Source organism: Phocoena phocoena, chromosome 10 (genome assembly GCF_963924675.1).
Source record: "Phocoena phocoena chromosome 10, mPhoPho1.1, whole genome shotgun sequence".
Classification (NCBI taxonomy): domain Eukaryota; kingdom Metazoa; phylum Chordata; class Mammalia; order Artiodactyla; family Phocoenidae; genus Phocoena; species Phocoena phocoena.
The window spans coordinates 20,463,735-20,478,888 of NC_089228.1; the positions used below are offsets into that span (position 1 = coordinate 20,463,735).

General features: G+C 39.5%; 1 protein-coding gene across 9 annotated transcripts in view; it reads right to left on the minus strand.

Annotated features, from left to right (window-relative positions):
• Nucleotides 1-252: 252 nt before the first annotated feature.
• Nucleotides 253-15,154, minus strand: part of MITF (melanocyte inducing transcription factor) — a 223,821-nt gene continuing 208,919 nt past the window's right edge. For all 9 annotated transcript variants that reach the window (XM_065885702.1, XM_065885700.1, XM_065885703.1 and 6 more), the window contains 3 exons: nt 12,625-12,700; nt 8,932-9,079; nt 253-3,809 (listed from right to left, as the gene is read on the minus strand). In XM_065885702.1, the coding sequence (XP_065741774.1) occupies nt 3,408-3,809; nt 8,932-9,079; nt 12,625-12,700 (626 nt within the window). In that variant the 3' untranslated portion in view covers nt 253-3,407. The remainder of the gene's footprint in view (nt 3,810-8,931; nt 9,080-12,624; nt 12,701-15,154) is intronic.

Below are 15,154 nucleotides of genomic sequence, written 5' to 3' on the forward strand. Positions count from 1 at the left end.
AATTCAGAGGGGGGGGGGAAAGCTGCATAATTATAGTTCATCTCAGTGCAAGTCATAAAGTAATCAAAAATCTTTAAAACCAAAAAGTAGTATCTTAGAGTGGCATTTAAAACAAAAAAAGTACTTACTGGCATTTAAATTTTTTTCATGCAGTTTGTTATTCATTAAGTCAGAAGAAAATGTGTGCTCCTATTTTTTGATAAAGCAAAAAATATTCAAAATTGGCATTAACTAAACACAACTGGCCACCACTATGTGAAAAACCAAATGCTTTAATGAGGCTATCAAGAACAACAGTTCAGTTATTTCATTGGATACATTAATATCGATCCATAATATACAGTGCTATGGACCATACAGAAATTATTGCTGCATCCAACAGCAGGTGACTAGTATTAACATTACAGTACCAAGCGTCCGCAAGAGACAGTCATTTGTCATTTTTTTTCAAGAAATAGGGATTTTTTTATATACTGTTATCAACATCGTTTCCCCAGTGCATTTAAAAAAAATATTAGTAAGTGCATTCCTTTGTGCTTTATTTTATATCTTTTAACTTCCTATGTATTTTATTTGTTCTTATTGCTTTAGTACTTTAAAACAACCAGAAAGAACTTTGTCATCCTATGTATGACCAGGTTGGTTGTATGGTTTTTGGCAAAGTCAGAAGGTTTGGTATTTCCATTGCCATACCCAGAGGCAGGTGGACAAGTTTGGCATTTTGGTCACTCCATATGGAGGCCCAACCCCAAGTCACAATTCTGCACCCAGGAATGGGGGGAGTGGTGTGGACCATTCTCCTTGTCACAAACAGTGAGCTCAAACCACCGCCTCTTGGCTTAGCTAGTCTCTAAAACGCATCCACGCTCTAGTTGGCAAAAAAGAAATAAATAAAACCACCCCGGAGATTGCAGCATTCTCCTGAGCTTGCTCACCTTCCCCCTCCCAGAAATTGTGTTAAGAAGGGGATGAAGAAGCAGGCAATGGTGAGCTCAGGAGCTGCGAGCGTCAGGGCAGCGGTACAAGATGCCATGCTTTCTTTCCACAAAGCTTTCCATAAGGTGGCTTAACCCTGGCCAAATTCCCTGGGCCATGGGTGAGTCAAACTTGCTCTATTTTTAAGAACTCTCTAAATCAGCTAAGGAAAACTAGCATCATACCATCGCGATCTTCGACTTTTGCGCCCAGCTCCCCTCCCCCTATATAAATATGAAGAGAAAAATAGACACTGCTATGATTGTATCAATGAACACTATGGTACAATTAGCTGTTCATGCAGATTTGCATCACTATTCTAGGAAAAGAGCTGTACAATTAAGGGGGTTGAAAGAATGGGAACTAATTTTCCCTACCCCCTTAAGTCATAAAGCTGTAAAACTGATAGCATCATCAATGTTTCCAAGGATTCTCATTGCCCACCGTGCGTGGTAACTACGCGGTTGATTATTTTCACGTAAGCCATCCATTCATACATCTGACAGTCCTTCTGTCTGAACCCTCCAATATCCATCACCAATTCACAGTTGACATTTAAACTGTTTTTCTTTAAACACACACACACACACACAAAAATACCTCCTGAATAAGGTTTCCTGATGAAAGAAGTTGGCACTCTGTCACTAAAATATATTTCATATTAAAAATATATGAAGGAAAATTGGAAGCTCTTATATTGTCTACATAGGCACCATGCTACACGTTCCTCTTGATTATAGATACCATCTTGAAACTTTCTCCTACATTACAGTTCAGTCAGTGCTAGAGACTACTGCTATATTTAAGGCACTTCATTCTGAATGGATATGCTTTATGCCACTTGCTATTCAATTGTAGGCTGCTACTGAGAAACTCCATTCAACAGCCTGCCTCTTAACACCATGTGTCATCTGTATAAAACATCTAGGCCTGATAGAATATATGTAACACTACTGTTATTGCATAGGATTATACAAGTAGATAATGCACTGAAACTAACTTTACAACATTGCTGTTTGTTAAAACATTGTTATCAAGTAACAGTAATTGGCCAATACAGTATTTCTCTCTTTAAAAACCATTCAGCAGGTTTGCTGAAATAAACCCCAATTTAAACGACCATAACGGGCATATTAACGCTATGGTATCATTCTCCAAGGATATTGCTAGTTTTATGTCACTAAAAATAAATATGTAAGTTGTTTCTCTCTAGAAAGCCGGTTTTAGCCTATTTATACTACAGCTTAAATGTGTGGAAAATAGTTCTGAGTGAGACTGTAATATACAAAATATTCACAAAGCTCTCTTTAAACGCAAGACCTTGCATAAAAGTTTTCTTTCATGTGTGTACAAAGAATGCGGAAAACCACCAGTGAGTTGTAAAAATATTGAAAACTTGCCATTTTAAGATGCGTATTCTTACAAATTAATACAAACATATCGAAAAGAACAATGATAATAAAGAATCTGTACAAATCAAATGAACAGTAAAACATAATTTAAAAATAAAAATAGTAAAGCCAATTAGAAATGTGCCCAGTTTGGTTTTCTTATCAAAAGCGAAATTGAAGAGGAAAAAAAAAAAGGAGGAAAACTTTCAGTGCTCCTCAACATTTTACTTTGAGAGGACGTTAATTTCCATTTCAAAATAAAATATATCTTATGAAAAACTGAAGCACACTCACTGATGAGGAAAACTGTAATAGAGCACAGAATGAATGAGAACAAGATGAGACCCCATGTTTCAGAGCCTTGGTCTATATCTCCCTTCAATTTCAGTTGCACCTAAGGTATCAGTTACATTTTCTAACCAGACAACACACGTGAAAATGGTTGCATTTTTTTTCTTTTATGGAATATAGTATTTCTTTAAATAGTTTGCAGTATAAAGACTAAATGATGCTAAAAGGGTACTGTATCTTTAAGGCAGTACCAATGAATCAATACATTTACAAAATGGAAAAGTGTTAGTATGGATTTCTTTTTCTTCTTCTCTTCCCCACCCTCCTCCTCTCTCTCTTTCTCTTTTTTTTCGTTGCTTTACATTCTTTCAGTTAAACTTTACATTTCATTTCCAAGGAAGTCACAGGCATGCAAATAGCAAACCAAGTTTCCCCTGAATAAAAATGGACAGCAATTTCTCTGATGCGAAAATCCTCTTGCTCTGAAAGCCAAAATCTGGGGTGAATTCAGTTCACAGATACTGCACACTACCATACAGTACTTTGGAGGCATTTGTAGTTGTAAAATAGAATATACAAGTCTGTTTCACAAAATTCTAAAAATAAAATATATCCTGGGCTATTGATAAAGCATGAAAAAAAATTTTCATATTAAAGGAAAATGATCAAGAAAACCCCTTCAGGTAAATTATTAAATCTGCTAATCAAGAAAGGAAGCAGTCTGTGGGAATGCAGAGCAGGGGGAATTTGCTAGCAAGCGTGCTCGGTTTCTTCCATGCTCATACTGCTCCTTCGGCTGCTGGTTTTGGATGCCCCAGGGGACACCGAGGAAAGAAGTGGATCAGTTATGCCAACAGGAGAAAGAGTATCGTCCATGAGGATGTCTTCCAGTTTGGATCCCATTTTCGTGGGAATGCTATAGGCTTGGCTGCTCTCGGTCCCAGCTCCAAAGTTGTTGTTGAAGGTGATGGTGCCGTCTGTGAGATCCAGGGTCGTTGTACATGTTAGGTCTGTGTGTTGTTGGAGGAGGTCTTGGCTGCAGTTCTCAAGAGCGGGTTCCTGCTTGATGATCCGACTCACCAAATCTGGAGAGCAGAGACCCGTGGATGGAATAAGGGAAAGTCCATGAGCTCGAGCCTGCATTTCAAGTTCCTAAAAAATAAAAATCAGAAACTTAAAGAGGTGGTGCACAGAGGATTTTAAGACAGTGAAACTACTGTACGATACATGATACTATAATGATGGTTACACGTTGTTATGCATTCGTCCAAACCCAAATGGTGTGCAACGCCAACATTGAACCCTAATGCCAAGTAGGGACTTTGGGTTATAATGATGTCTCACTATAGGTTCATCTAGTGTTGAAATGCCCCACTCTGGTGGGGATATTAATATTGGGGGAGGCTATATACTTGTGGGAGCAGGAGGTATATGGGAACTCTCCACACCTTCGGCTCAATTTTGCTCTGAACCTAAAATTGCTTTAAAAAGTATTTTTAAAAAATCAGGGACTTCCCTGGTGGCGCAGTGGTTAAGAATCCGCCTGCCAATGCAGGGGACACGGGTTCGATCCCTGGTCCGGGAAGATCCCACATGCTGCGGGGCAACTAAGCCCGTGTGCCACAGCTACTGAGTCTGCGCTCTAGAGCCCGTGAGCCACAACCACTGAGCCCGTGCGCTGCAACTACTGAAGCTCGCGCGCCTACAGCCCATGCTCTGCAACAAGAGAAGCCACCGCAAGGAGCAGCCCGCACACCGCATATAGAGAAAGCCCACACACCGCAACTAGAGAAAGCCCGCACACAGCAACAAGGACCCAACACAGCCAAACATAAATAATAAATTAATTAATTTTAAAAAATCATATATTTGCAAAAAAATAAATTGTTAAAATAAAAATTTTTTGCTCTTTCAAATTAATAAACGCCATATTTCTTAAAGTACATAGAGTATCACTGGTAATACAGTAAATGATTTTTAGGTTGTATATGGATTTTATTATGTATGAAATACAGAGACAGTTTCTCATAGATGTTAATGTTAACAGGGAGGAGAAGTTAAAAAATGTAAAAATAAAATGTCAAAATGTGAGCTGACTGAAGGAAAATAATCAGTAAATAGTACAGGTCTACGCTCCCTACACTGTGCAGAGATATCTACGGGTACTATAATGAACTCCCAGGACACTGGGGATATTTTTAAAGTTTCAAGGGGAATGCACTCTACTGTGAGAATGATCAAACTCAAGACAGTTTTATAGTTTTAGTATTAGATTGTATTATACCTGTTTCCATCACATCATATCAACACAAAGCCGGGTCTCAGGTAGCTGTTGTGATTAAAAAAAAAGAAAAAAAGAAAAAAACAACTCCTTCATGAAAATCAGTGTGGAATGGGAAATGAGGGTGGCAGTGTCCAATCTGACTCCAAGGTTGGAGAAGCTGTGCAGTGCCTCACAGGCACACATATCTCACTAGTAAGTAATGTGGCTATTTAAAAATAAAATTAAAATGTGATTTTTCTTTCAATTTATATGTTTTATATTTTCAAGTGGCTACTAAGTTGTTAGCACCTAACAAGGAAACGGTAGGTATTTTTTTGGTCTAAGGTGCAATGAAAAAGTTACTAAGATATTAAGGGTGCTGGGAACTAATAAAGATTGAGTAGTAATGGCCAAAGTTATGAAAGTTCCATACAAGTAACTGAAGTTTGGGATGCATCATTTAACCCATCTCATCAAGGCAAAGGGAGTTTTTTTGTTTTTTTTTAATTCCACAAGAAAGTGCTCAATCTGTTCCTACACTTTCTTCATATCCTTCCTATTATGGACTGAATTGTGTCCCCTCCCCAAAATCCTATGTTGAAATCCTAACCTCCAGGACCTCAGAACGTGACTGTACATGGAGATAGTGTCTTTCAAGAGGTGATTAGGTTAAAATGAGATCCTTAGGGTAGGTCCTCATCTAATATCGGTGAGGGGAGATGAGGACGCAGAGATACACATAGGAAAAGCCACAAGAATAGGAAAACACAGGGAAAAGGTAGCCTAGGAGAGAAGCCACAGAAAAACCAACCCTGCCCACACCTTGATCTTGGATTTCTAGCCTCCAGAACTGGGAGAAAATAAATCTCTGTTGTGTAAGCTGTCTAGTCTGTGGTATTTGTAATGGCAGCCCTAGGTGCCTAATTCACTTGCTGAGTGTCAGAGACTTGCCCCAGTGCCTCACTTCAAATACCTTCCAAACAAGCTCTTTTCCTTTTCCCTTTCCGAGTATGCCTAGACCACCCCCCTACAATGAACCGTAAAGACCCCAATTGATCCTGAAGAGCAATTTGCTTCTACAAGCCAATACCATCTTCCTATGTTTGCGATACAATAAAAATAACAGAATATACATTTGAAGCAAGTCACCTTGCGTCATGAGAGGGGGAAATGTACTCTCCAACAGGACACAACCTTTCAACCGCTGCCCACAAGCCTAGAAACACACGTTTCTGAAAAGTTGTGTTCAGCCTGTATTAAAGGATGTTTGATTAGCAAGGTCTTCCTCGAGATGCAGTACAAGAGATGGGAGCCTGAGATGTCACACCAGTATATGCATGTTCCTTCACACAGTCTCCAGACACACAAGTCTCCTTGGGCATCATTTCAAAGCCCTGGGCTGCTTAATAAAATTGCAGTCCCAGTGATAGTTAGGCTTCATGCTCTTTATTCTGTGAACATTTTTGCATGTATCACTTAGGGTGAAAATGAAAGGAACCCCTTAGGCCCAAGCTGAACACATGCACAACGGTAAGTCTACGCCACATAATAAGAACAGCGCTCTCACAAGTGTAGTGTCTCTTAAAAGAAAAGAGTTGGATTAAGAGAGGCATCCATCTTACTCTAATCTTTTGTTGTTTAATTTAAAATGTTTACCAGCTGAATAAAGTGTTACTTAGATTGCTAAATAATGTGATAGATCTCACCTAGAGAACTCAGGCTCATTGCACAGCACAGCTTTCCTAATTAATAATGTTTTCCATGATACACAGAAGTTCTAAAGGCTGCTTCACTGACATTGGAAGAAACCCAAGACATCGTCACCATGCAACTTCCAATTCATATTTTTCACGGTATTCGTATTTCACACGAATACATACGTTTGAAACCTTAACACAAAACCTAGCCTGTCTTTCAAAACAGTTATTATATTTTATTTTTTGTATAAAGAAATGACGCATTAGTACAAGTTGCTTTTATAAATAGGTATATATACTAAGTACAAGAGACTAAAGACCCGTGTCTGATTACTGAAGAGACGGAACATAAAACAAGCAGCAAAAGCCAAAAAAAGAGAAAGCAGGGAAGGGGGATTTTCAAATGACACACAACCTCTATTTCACTACCAAGACTCCAAAAGGCACCCCCTAGAGGAGAACCACCTTCTGCCTCTCTGACCCAGGGCTGAAGATCGCTGCCATGACATGAGAGATGTGACATCTAGAAATGTCAACAGTGATGCGGGGTATTAACAAGCTTGGAAATCAGAAGTAAACTACTCTGTTAAATAAGTTCATCATCGGGGAATAACCACCACCAGGCAGTCTCTGAAGTGCCATATACTCTACACTGCCGCTCCATAATTAGTTGCATAGGAAACCTGAAAAACAACCATTGCTCTATGGCGAAACTGGGTATAAGTGGGTCCATCCACTTAAGAAGAAGATACAACGTCATCGACCCTTACGGGTTGGTTGTGTTCAAAGTCAGCAAGTAAATTAAAATAACCCTAGCCAACTCCTTTAGTCATTAGCAAGGAGCCAGTTTTTCTTTCTCTTCTTCAAGACAGTTCCAGAGGAAGTTGCATCTTTATATTCAGCAGGAAAAGCCAAGTGGTGACGAAGCACCAGGAGCTGATATTACAGGGATTCCCCCAGCTCATGGTTACGTTGGTATGTACACTCCTTAAATTGAATGACAGATGAACTACATGTATAATTAAAATAGTATTTCTCCCACTAAGAGTATGTAAGCTAAAGAGACATATGGTATAACTTCATTATCTGTAACTATTTCTAAAATTTATACCCTGATGATAAGATCTTCTGGGTGTCCCAGGTTCCCTATAAACATGAGCTTTGACCATGGACGGCACCCCACTCAATACTAAGGTATCGTTGTATTTAACAACTATTCTCAATTCTCAAGATTTGCAGTACTTATGGCTATGGACTGAAGTCTATGCCCCCCAAGGTTCATATGCTGAAACCTAATTCCCAATGTGATGGTATTTGGAGGTAGGGCTTTGGGAGGCGATTAGGTCACAAGCGGTCACACTCATCATGAATAGGATGAGTGTCCTTATGAAAAGAGACCCCAGAGAGGTCCCTCACCCCTTTTGCCCTGTGAAGTTGCAGCAAGAAGACAGCTATCTATGAACTAAGAAGCAGGCCCTCATCACACAACAAATCTGCCAGTACCTTGATCATAGATTCCCCAGCCTCCAGAACTGTGAAAAATAAATGTTCGTTGTGTAAGCCACCCAGTCTATGGTGTTTTTGTCACAGGAGCATGAATGGCCAAAGACGTGCTACAGAGTTGCTATGAACACTGAATTAGTGAATGCCGAACCATTGTTCCGGGAGGAAACAGAGGATTAGGGTCCTGCAAGCATCTGCGCACAACATTTCACCAACCGATCAACATGTGACTTTGTTTCATGTGTGTTGCTGTTTGAAGTCACCTTGTTTACTACATATCATTGATTCATTAATATTAAACTCAAGGCCAACAGGACCACAACTCATGCCTGAATGAAACTTCTCTCCATAAGGCACATCACAGCCTTCCTGTGCTTAGGAAGATGTGAAAGCACTTCAGGGCCATGCTCAGAGGCCACTTTAAACAGCAAATCACCCAAAACACCCACAAAAATGTGAAAAACATGGCACTAAACAGACAGCAAAAAAGGACACTTGTTTACAGTATGAGCTGAAACAAGAAGACAGAGCATCGCCTTGCCCAACCTTAACTAGAAGCAAACGCACCAGCCAAGTCACATTTGCCAGGCTGCACATGTGTGCAAATGAGCGTGAAAGCGCCACAAGTGTCGATTTGGGGGTTTCAAATAAATTTTTACGAGGAAACAAAATCACAAAGCGGAATCCACAAATAATGAGTACAGACTGTATTAGGAGCACATAAATCAACTCCCTCATGGCTCATTATACTTCTTCTCCCATCTTCAAGTCACTAACATGTAGTCACCTTCACCCTGCACACGCCTGGTACCTGTATTCTGAGTAACAAGTGCCGGTTGGCGTGCTCCAGCTTCTTCTGTCTGTTTTCAAGCTCTTTAGCACGTTGCTGTTCCCGTTGCAACTTCCGGATATAGTCCACAGACGCTTTTAAAATGGTTCCCTTGTTCCAGCGCATGTCTCTGGGATGAAAATGGAAGGAAACAGACTGTTTTAGGATTGAAGGCTCCATGAAAATTCAATATTTAGAGCATTCAGTTTCTAAAGACGAGGTAACCATTAGAAGTTGAGAATCGCTATCATTCATTGAGTGCTGGCAACTCGCTGGACACCGTCCACCCGTAACTTCTATGTTATCTTCTTTCACCCGGACAGGCACCTGGAGTCAGAGGGAAGTTGTGCACATGTTGAATCAGAGACGATTCAACTTGTCTTCGGTCCCAGAGCTACATGAAGGTGGAGTCAGGACTTAAATTTAGGTCTGCTGATGACAAAGTCAATACTCTTCAACACTGTATTCAATAGTTACAGATTTCTAGGACTATAAAAGTTAACCCACTCAGACAGAATAAGCTATGATTAAAAAAAAATTCTGTGAGATCTCACTACTTGATTGTATGCGGCATAAAAATGGCATCCTTGGGTTTTATCATGAATATTCCCATCAATATCAACCTCTCTCCGATCTCCACCTCCTCATCTACAAAACAACAATACCGGGCTTCCCTGGTGGCACAGTGGTTGACAGTCCACCTGCCGATGCAGGGGACATGGGTTTGTGCCCCGGTCCAGGAAGATCAGCGGAGCAGCTGGGCCCGTGAGCCATGGCCGCTGGGCCTGCGCGTCCAGAGCCTGTACTCCGCAACAGGAGAGGCCACAGCAGTGAGAGGCCCGTGTACCACAAAACAAAACAAAACAAAAACAAAAACAAAAACAAAACAATGATACCATGCTTGTATGAGCAGCCTCATAGGTATGTTGTCAGAATCAAAGGAGGCACTTTATATGAATATGCTGGGAAAAGTTCAGAATGCAGTTCAAACAGTGGAGCAGGCACTGTGTTAAGGACTCAATGTGGTAATTACCATAGCTATCTTTAAACAGCATTTACTGCATGACAGGTACTTTTCAAAGTGCTTTGCAGCTCACTTAATCATAACAACCTTAATCGGTAGGCACTAATATTATCCCCATGTTACAGACTGGAAAACAAAGGCACAGAGAGGTTAAGTAATTTGCCCAAAGTCACACAGCCTGGAAGTGGTACAGCTGGGAAGCCTGGAGAATCTGGTGCCAGACCCCATGCCCTAAAGTATTCTTCCTCCTATGTGACTGAGTGCTCAAAACAACTAGACTAGATAGGAATATTCTGGTCCTCCTTCCCCCCCTTTTTTTTAACAGATGAGAAAAATGAAATATGAGAATTCTTCCCCAAGTCAGACATCTAGTAGGGGACTGTTCTGGAATTCAAACCCAGGTAGCCTGAGCTTGGTGCCTTTCAGTTTTTAAACACTATAGCGTGCTACTGTATTCCTATATGAGAACATTAAGAATGCCATTAAAATGTAGGTAAAAGTGAGTTGAAAAGTTTAGAGCAACCCAGAAAACAATTAAGAATAGAATTATAACTAATAGTAATATTTTTATAGTGCTTTAAATTAACCTGAGCTCTTTTATAGAAAATATTCATGATGATAATGACAATGATGAAAACAAAAACGATTTAATGTATGGAAAACCTCCTACCCCACTATCTGTAGCTGCTAAAAGGAGATTGGAAGTATCAGCTGGGACGTGTGAATGGAGGGCCATTAAAACAAGCCACCAAGTAATTGATCCTCATATGGGTTAGATGAAGAACAAAACAGAAGCTCTCCCATGGGATGCTGAATTACAGCCCCCAGAGAATTCCCAGGGGTTGATCCCTGGGGTCTGGGCACCAAAGATGGCAACCCAGGGAGGTGTCCTGAGATACTCGGAGTGAGCACAAAACCAACCCGCTTAATGTTCAGGGCTAAGAAGAAAACAACAGAAACTTCAGTCGCCAGAGAGAAATAAAATTATAATGAAAGATGCCTTCACTAGGCCAGTAAGGTGAGAGACCACTACTGAAACAGGCAAGCAGCCACTCCGTTTTTAAGAAGAGACTATTCCAACCAGTTTTATTGGGTTTTACTTCCTTGTGAGACCCAATTAATCAATTATGCTTTGGGGTTTTCAAACTTTTTTTTTTTTTTTTGCAACGAGAGCGACCCTTGTTTTACACAAAAGTGTAAACAGATCCCTGATATATAAGTCAGTAAAAGCAGATCTACTCTAGGGCAGGAGAGGGTATAGGGCCGAGACCATGATCAGCTAGACTATGTCTCTATAGCAGCCCCAAAGTCTGTTCCAGAAACCTGGTATAGGAAAACCCCATACAGACTGCAGTCCATTTCATCTTGAAACAATGCCTACAATTGAAGATTGTTATCAGTTCAGATTATAAACACACAAGTATTCTAATACAACAGAGAAAGAAGATATGCAAATAGAGGCTTTCACTGCAGCCCCATAATTTCATAATATGTTGCTAAAGAGATCCACGTGCTACAGTTTAAAAGAATATGCTAAAAAGTGAAAGCTGATAAAGAATAGGAAAATGGGAATGCAATTTCAACTATCATGCAAGACTGACTATAGGAAATGAAGGTCACAGCCCCTTCGTAGGATGCATTTGTGCTGCAGAACTGAGATTTTGAATGTTTTGAGTTTCAAAACAGCTTTCCTTGAAACCTGGGAAAGCAAAATGTTGATGATGGAGACTGCGCTTGAACATTCATCAAAACCACCTTAGAATGGCCAATGGTTTTATTTTATTTTGTCACAAATTCCCTGACAATAATGTGAATAGCAAATTTAATAAGCCTTGCATGAATAATGCTTGATTTCATCTTTACATTTTATTAGGTAGCTAAAAGGTCATATTCAAAGGCTAATTTCATAGACTGCCTGTGGGAGCCATTAAAATATATACATCTTCGAGCCCCTTACTTCAAATGGACCAATTTCTAATGGATAAAAATTGTGTATTTGTTGTCCTATTTGCTGACATTGCTGGTAGGAAAATTATCTTTACAACCGTTATCTCTGAAAGAGTGGCATGAGAGACTGAAAGCTGAAATCCAAATTAGCTGACCTGTGCTTATAAGAGGATTAAAAATTACTCTTTTTCCTAGATTGGTAAAACCAAGGGCATGTAATTTTTGGGGAAAAAATTGACCTTTTGTCTGCTGAATATTGTTAAACTTGAAATCTCCAATATCAGCTCTCCATGCCTACAGATATTGTATGAGTTTGTTGGCAAACAAATAGCTAACAAATCTTGCTTTATCAGCTACTGAAATCTCTGTCCTGCATGAACCGATAAAAAGAATTTTTTTAGTAGTTCGGTGTTTAGTTGCCAAGGATTCTCAGATTTCAGGAAGTCACTTCCTCACATCCAAAGCTGAACAGCTCATGTCCCATAATACTTTTGAACAATTCAGTTCATTTCTCTTGAAATTTCAGATTTCAATTTCAGTTCATTTCTCTCGAAATTTCAGATTTCAAAAGAAAGGCGTAAGAAGTATTCACAAATGGAACAAAGGGAGAGGGAGTACTTCTTTAGTTTTTATAACTGTGTGCTTTTTGCAACATATGAAAAAACATTAAGGTACGAAAAAATATACAATGCAATTGTACTCACGGATCATTTGACTTGGGAATCAAAGTACCTAGTTCCTTAATGCGGTCATTTATGTTAAATCTTCTTCTTCGTTCAACTTCAAGAAAAAAGCACAGGAAAGGGCTATTAGTAATGGTAACATGTACGCATTTAGCATATCTCATTAAAGGCATGTGCATGTTAATTCTGCTGAGTCAGGACAACAGAAACGAATCTGTATTCCCTGGTTATTCTCCTAGTTTTGGTACTGAGGATAAAGCCCTTTAAAAAATGAGCTAGCTTTGTATAGAGCTTTATCATTTACGAAGCCCTGAGATTGTAAATTCTCATTTGACTCTAGTAACTCCTGAAATTGGAGTTACCATCCTCAGTTACAAATGACAAAACTACCTTGGTGATATGGGGGACCTGACAAGGACACCCAGCAATAAGTGGAGAACAGCCTGTACTCAGCCCTGATCCTCCAGACCAGGGGCAGCAAGCTTTCTGCAAAGGGCCTGATAGTGAGTGCTCTGTGGGCCAAATAGCAAAATTAAGCATATTATTAGGTACTTACACAGCAAGAGAGAAAACAGATTTCCACAAATTTTGTGCTAACAGAATTCAAAATGTAGTAATATTAACTAGATACAATTTTTGTATCTAGTTTACTAGCAAGAAACATTGGATGCTGAAATTTGGATTTTATATAATTTTCACATACCATAAAATATTATTCTCATTTTGATATTTTAAAGCCATTTAAAAATGTAAAAAACATTCTTAGGCTACAGGTCATACAAAAACCCCTCCTCTAGCCCAGTATTGCCCAAGAGAAATATAATGCAAGTTTCATATGTAATTTTTAGTTTTCTAGTAGTCACATTAAATAAGGAAAAAGAAAGAGGTGTAATTTAATAGTTTTATTAAACTCAATCTATCCAAAATATTATAATTTCTACATGTAAACTATATAAAAATTTATAAATTAGATATTTAATATTCTTTTCTTTGTACTAACTTCTCAAAATCCAGTGTCTATTTTACACTGACAGCATGCCACGATTTGGACTAGTCACATTTCAAGTGCTCAATAGGCAGACATGTCCAGGGGCGACAGTACTGAATACAATAATCCTAGAAGTCAAGCATCTTTAACTGTACCATGCATCCTAACAGCATTCTTCTTTTATAAATCCAGCTGTATGTTCAACTAAATTATCATCTTCTCACGGGAGGGTGAAACAGTAGGCATATGAGTTAATAAATGTTTTTAATTTACCTAGTCTGACAAATAAGTTCCAAATAACTTAAAGTCTAATAAATTGGATTAAAGATATTAATATTTTACTTTACACATATTAAAACCTAATATACATTTATATTTGACTCACTAATATTGTGCACACTTAGGTAAATAATATTATTCACTACTTTCTCAATATATATTGCATTTTTTCTTAGCTGAATGATTATTTCTATGATTGAATCAGTTATGTATAATACTGTCTAATTATCAGACTTTTATAAAATAGAACCAGTAAGTGATGCTAAATGGCTCTGAAGAAGAAATTTTTGGACCTCCGATCTTCTAGCTAACTTCCCCCAAACTCTGAAGTATGCCATGCTTTCTTACTTTTTCCAAGCATATAATAATCATAAAAATACAAACAATACTGAAACACATGAAATGAAATAAAAATCCCCGATGATCCAGATACCACCACTGCAAAATCTGTTATATATCCTTTGTGATTATTTTTATGTTCTAAGAATAAACACACACGTGGCCTAGATGTGCGCCCAGGACACAGTTCTTAGGACTCGGTCTACATTCACTTCCGGGTGACCCCATTTAGTCTCATGCTTTTAAATACCACATATACACTGATGACTCCCATACTTGTATTTGCAGCCCAGTCATCTCCCTGGAACTCCAGGCTCATAAGTCTGACTACTAGATGTCTCCCTATGGAGGTCCAACAGGCAGCCCCAGCATTGCAAACTTGAGCTCCTGGTCTTCCTCACTCAAATAGCTCCACCGGGCTTCCCTGGTGGCGCAGTGGTTGAGAGTCCGCCTGCCGATGCAGGGGACACGGGTTCGTGCCCCGGTCCGGGAAGATCCCACATGCCGCGGAGCTGCTGGGCCCGTGAGCCACGGCAGCTGAGCCTGCGCGTCCGGAGCCTGTGCTCCGCAACGGGAAAGGCCACAACAGTGAGAGGCCTGCGTACCACAAAAAAAAAAAAAAGCTCCACCCACGGGCTTTCTCAGTTCACTTACTGTAACTCCATCCTTCCAGTTGCTTAGGCCAGAACCTTGGCATCAATTCTGTACCTCTATTTCTTTTATCAATACATCCCACACTTGATCCATCATCAAAATCTGCTCGCTCTACCTTTGAAATATTGCCAGAACCTGTCCACTTCAAACCTTCACTGCTACCTGAATAGAAGCCACCATCATCTCTTGCCTGGATTATTGCAATCCTCCTGAGTGGTATCTCTGCTTCACCCATGCCCATCACTACCTACCCCCGTTAGTCTAACTACAACACAGAAGCTGTTAAAACAT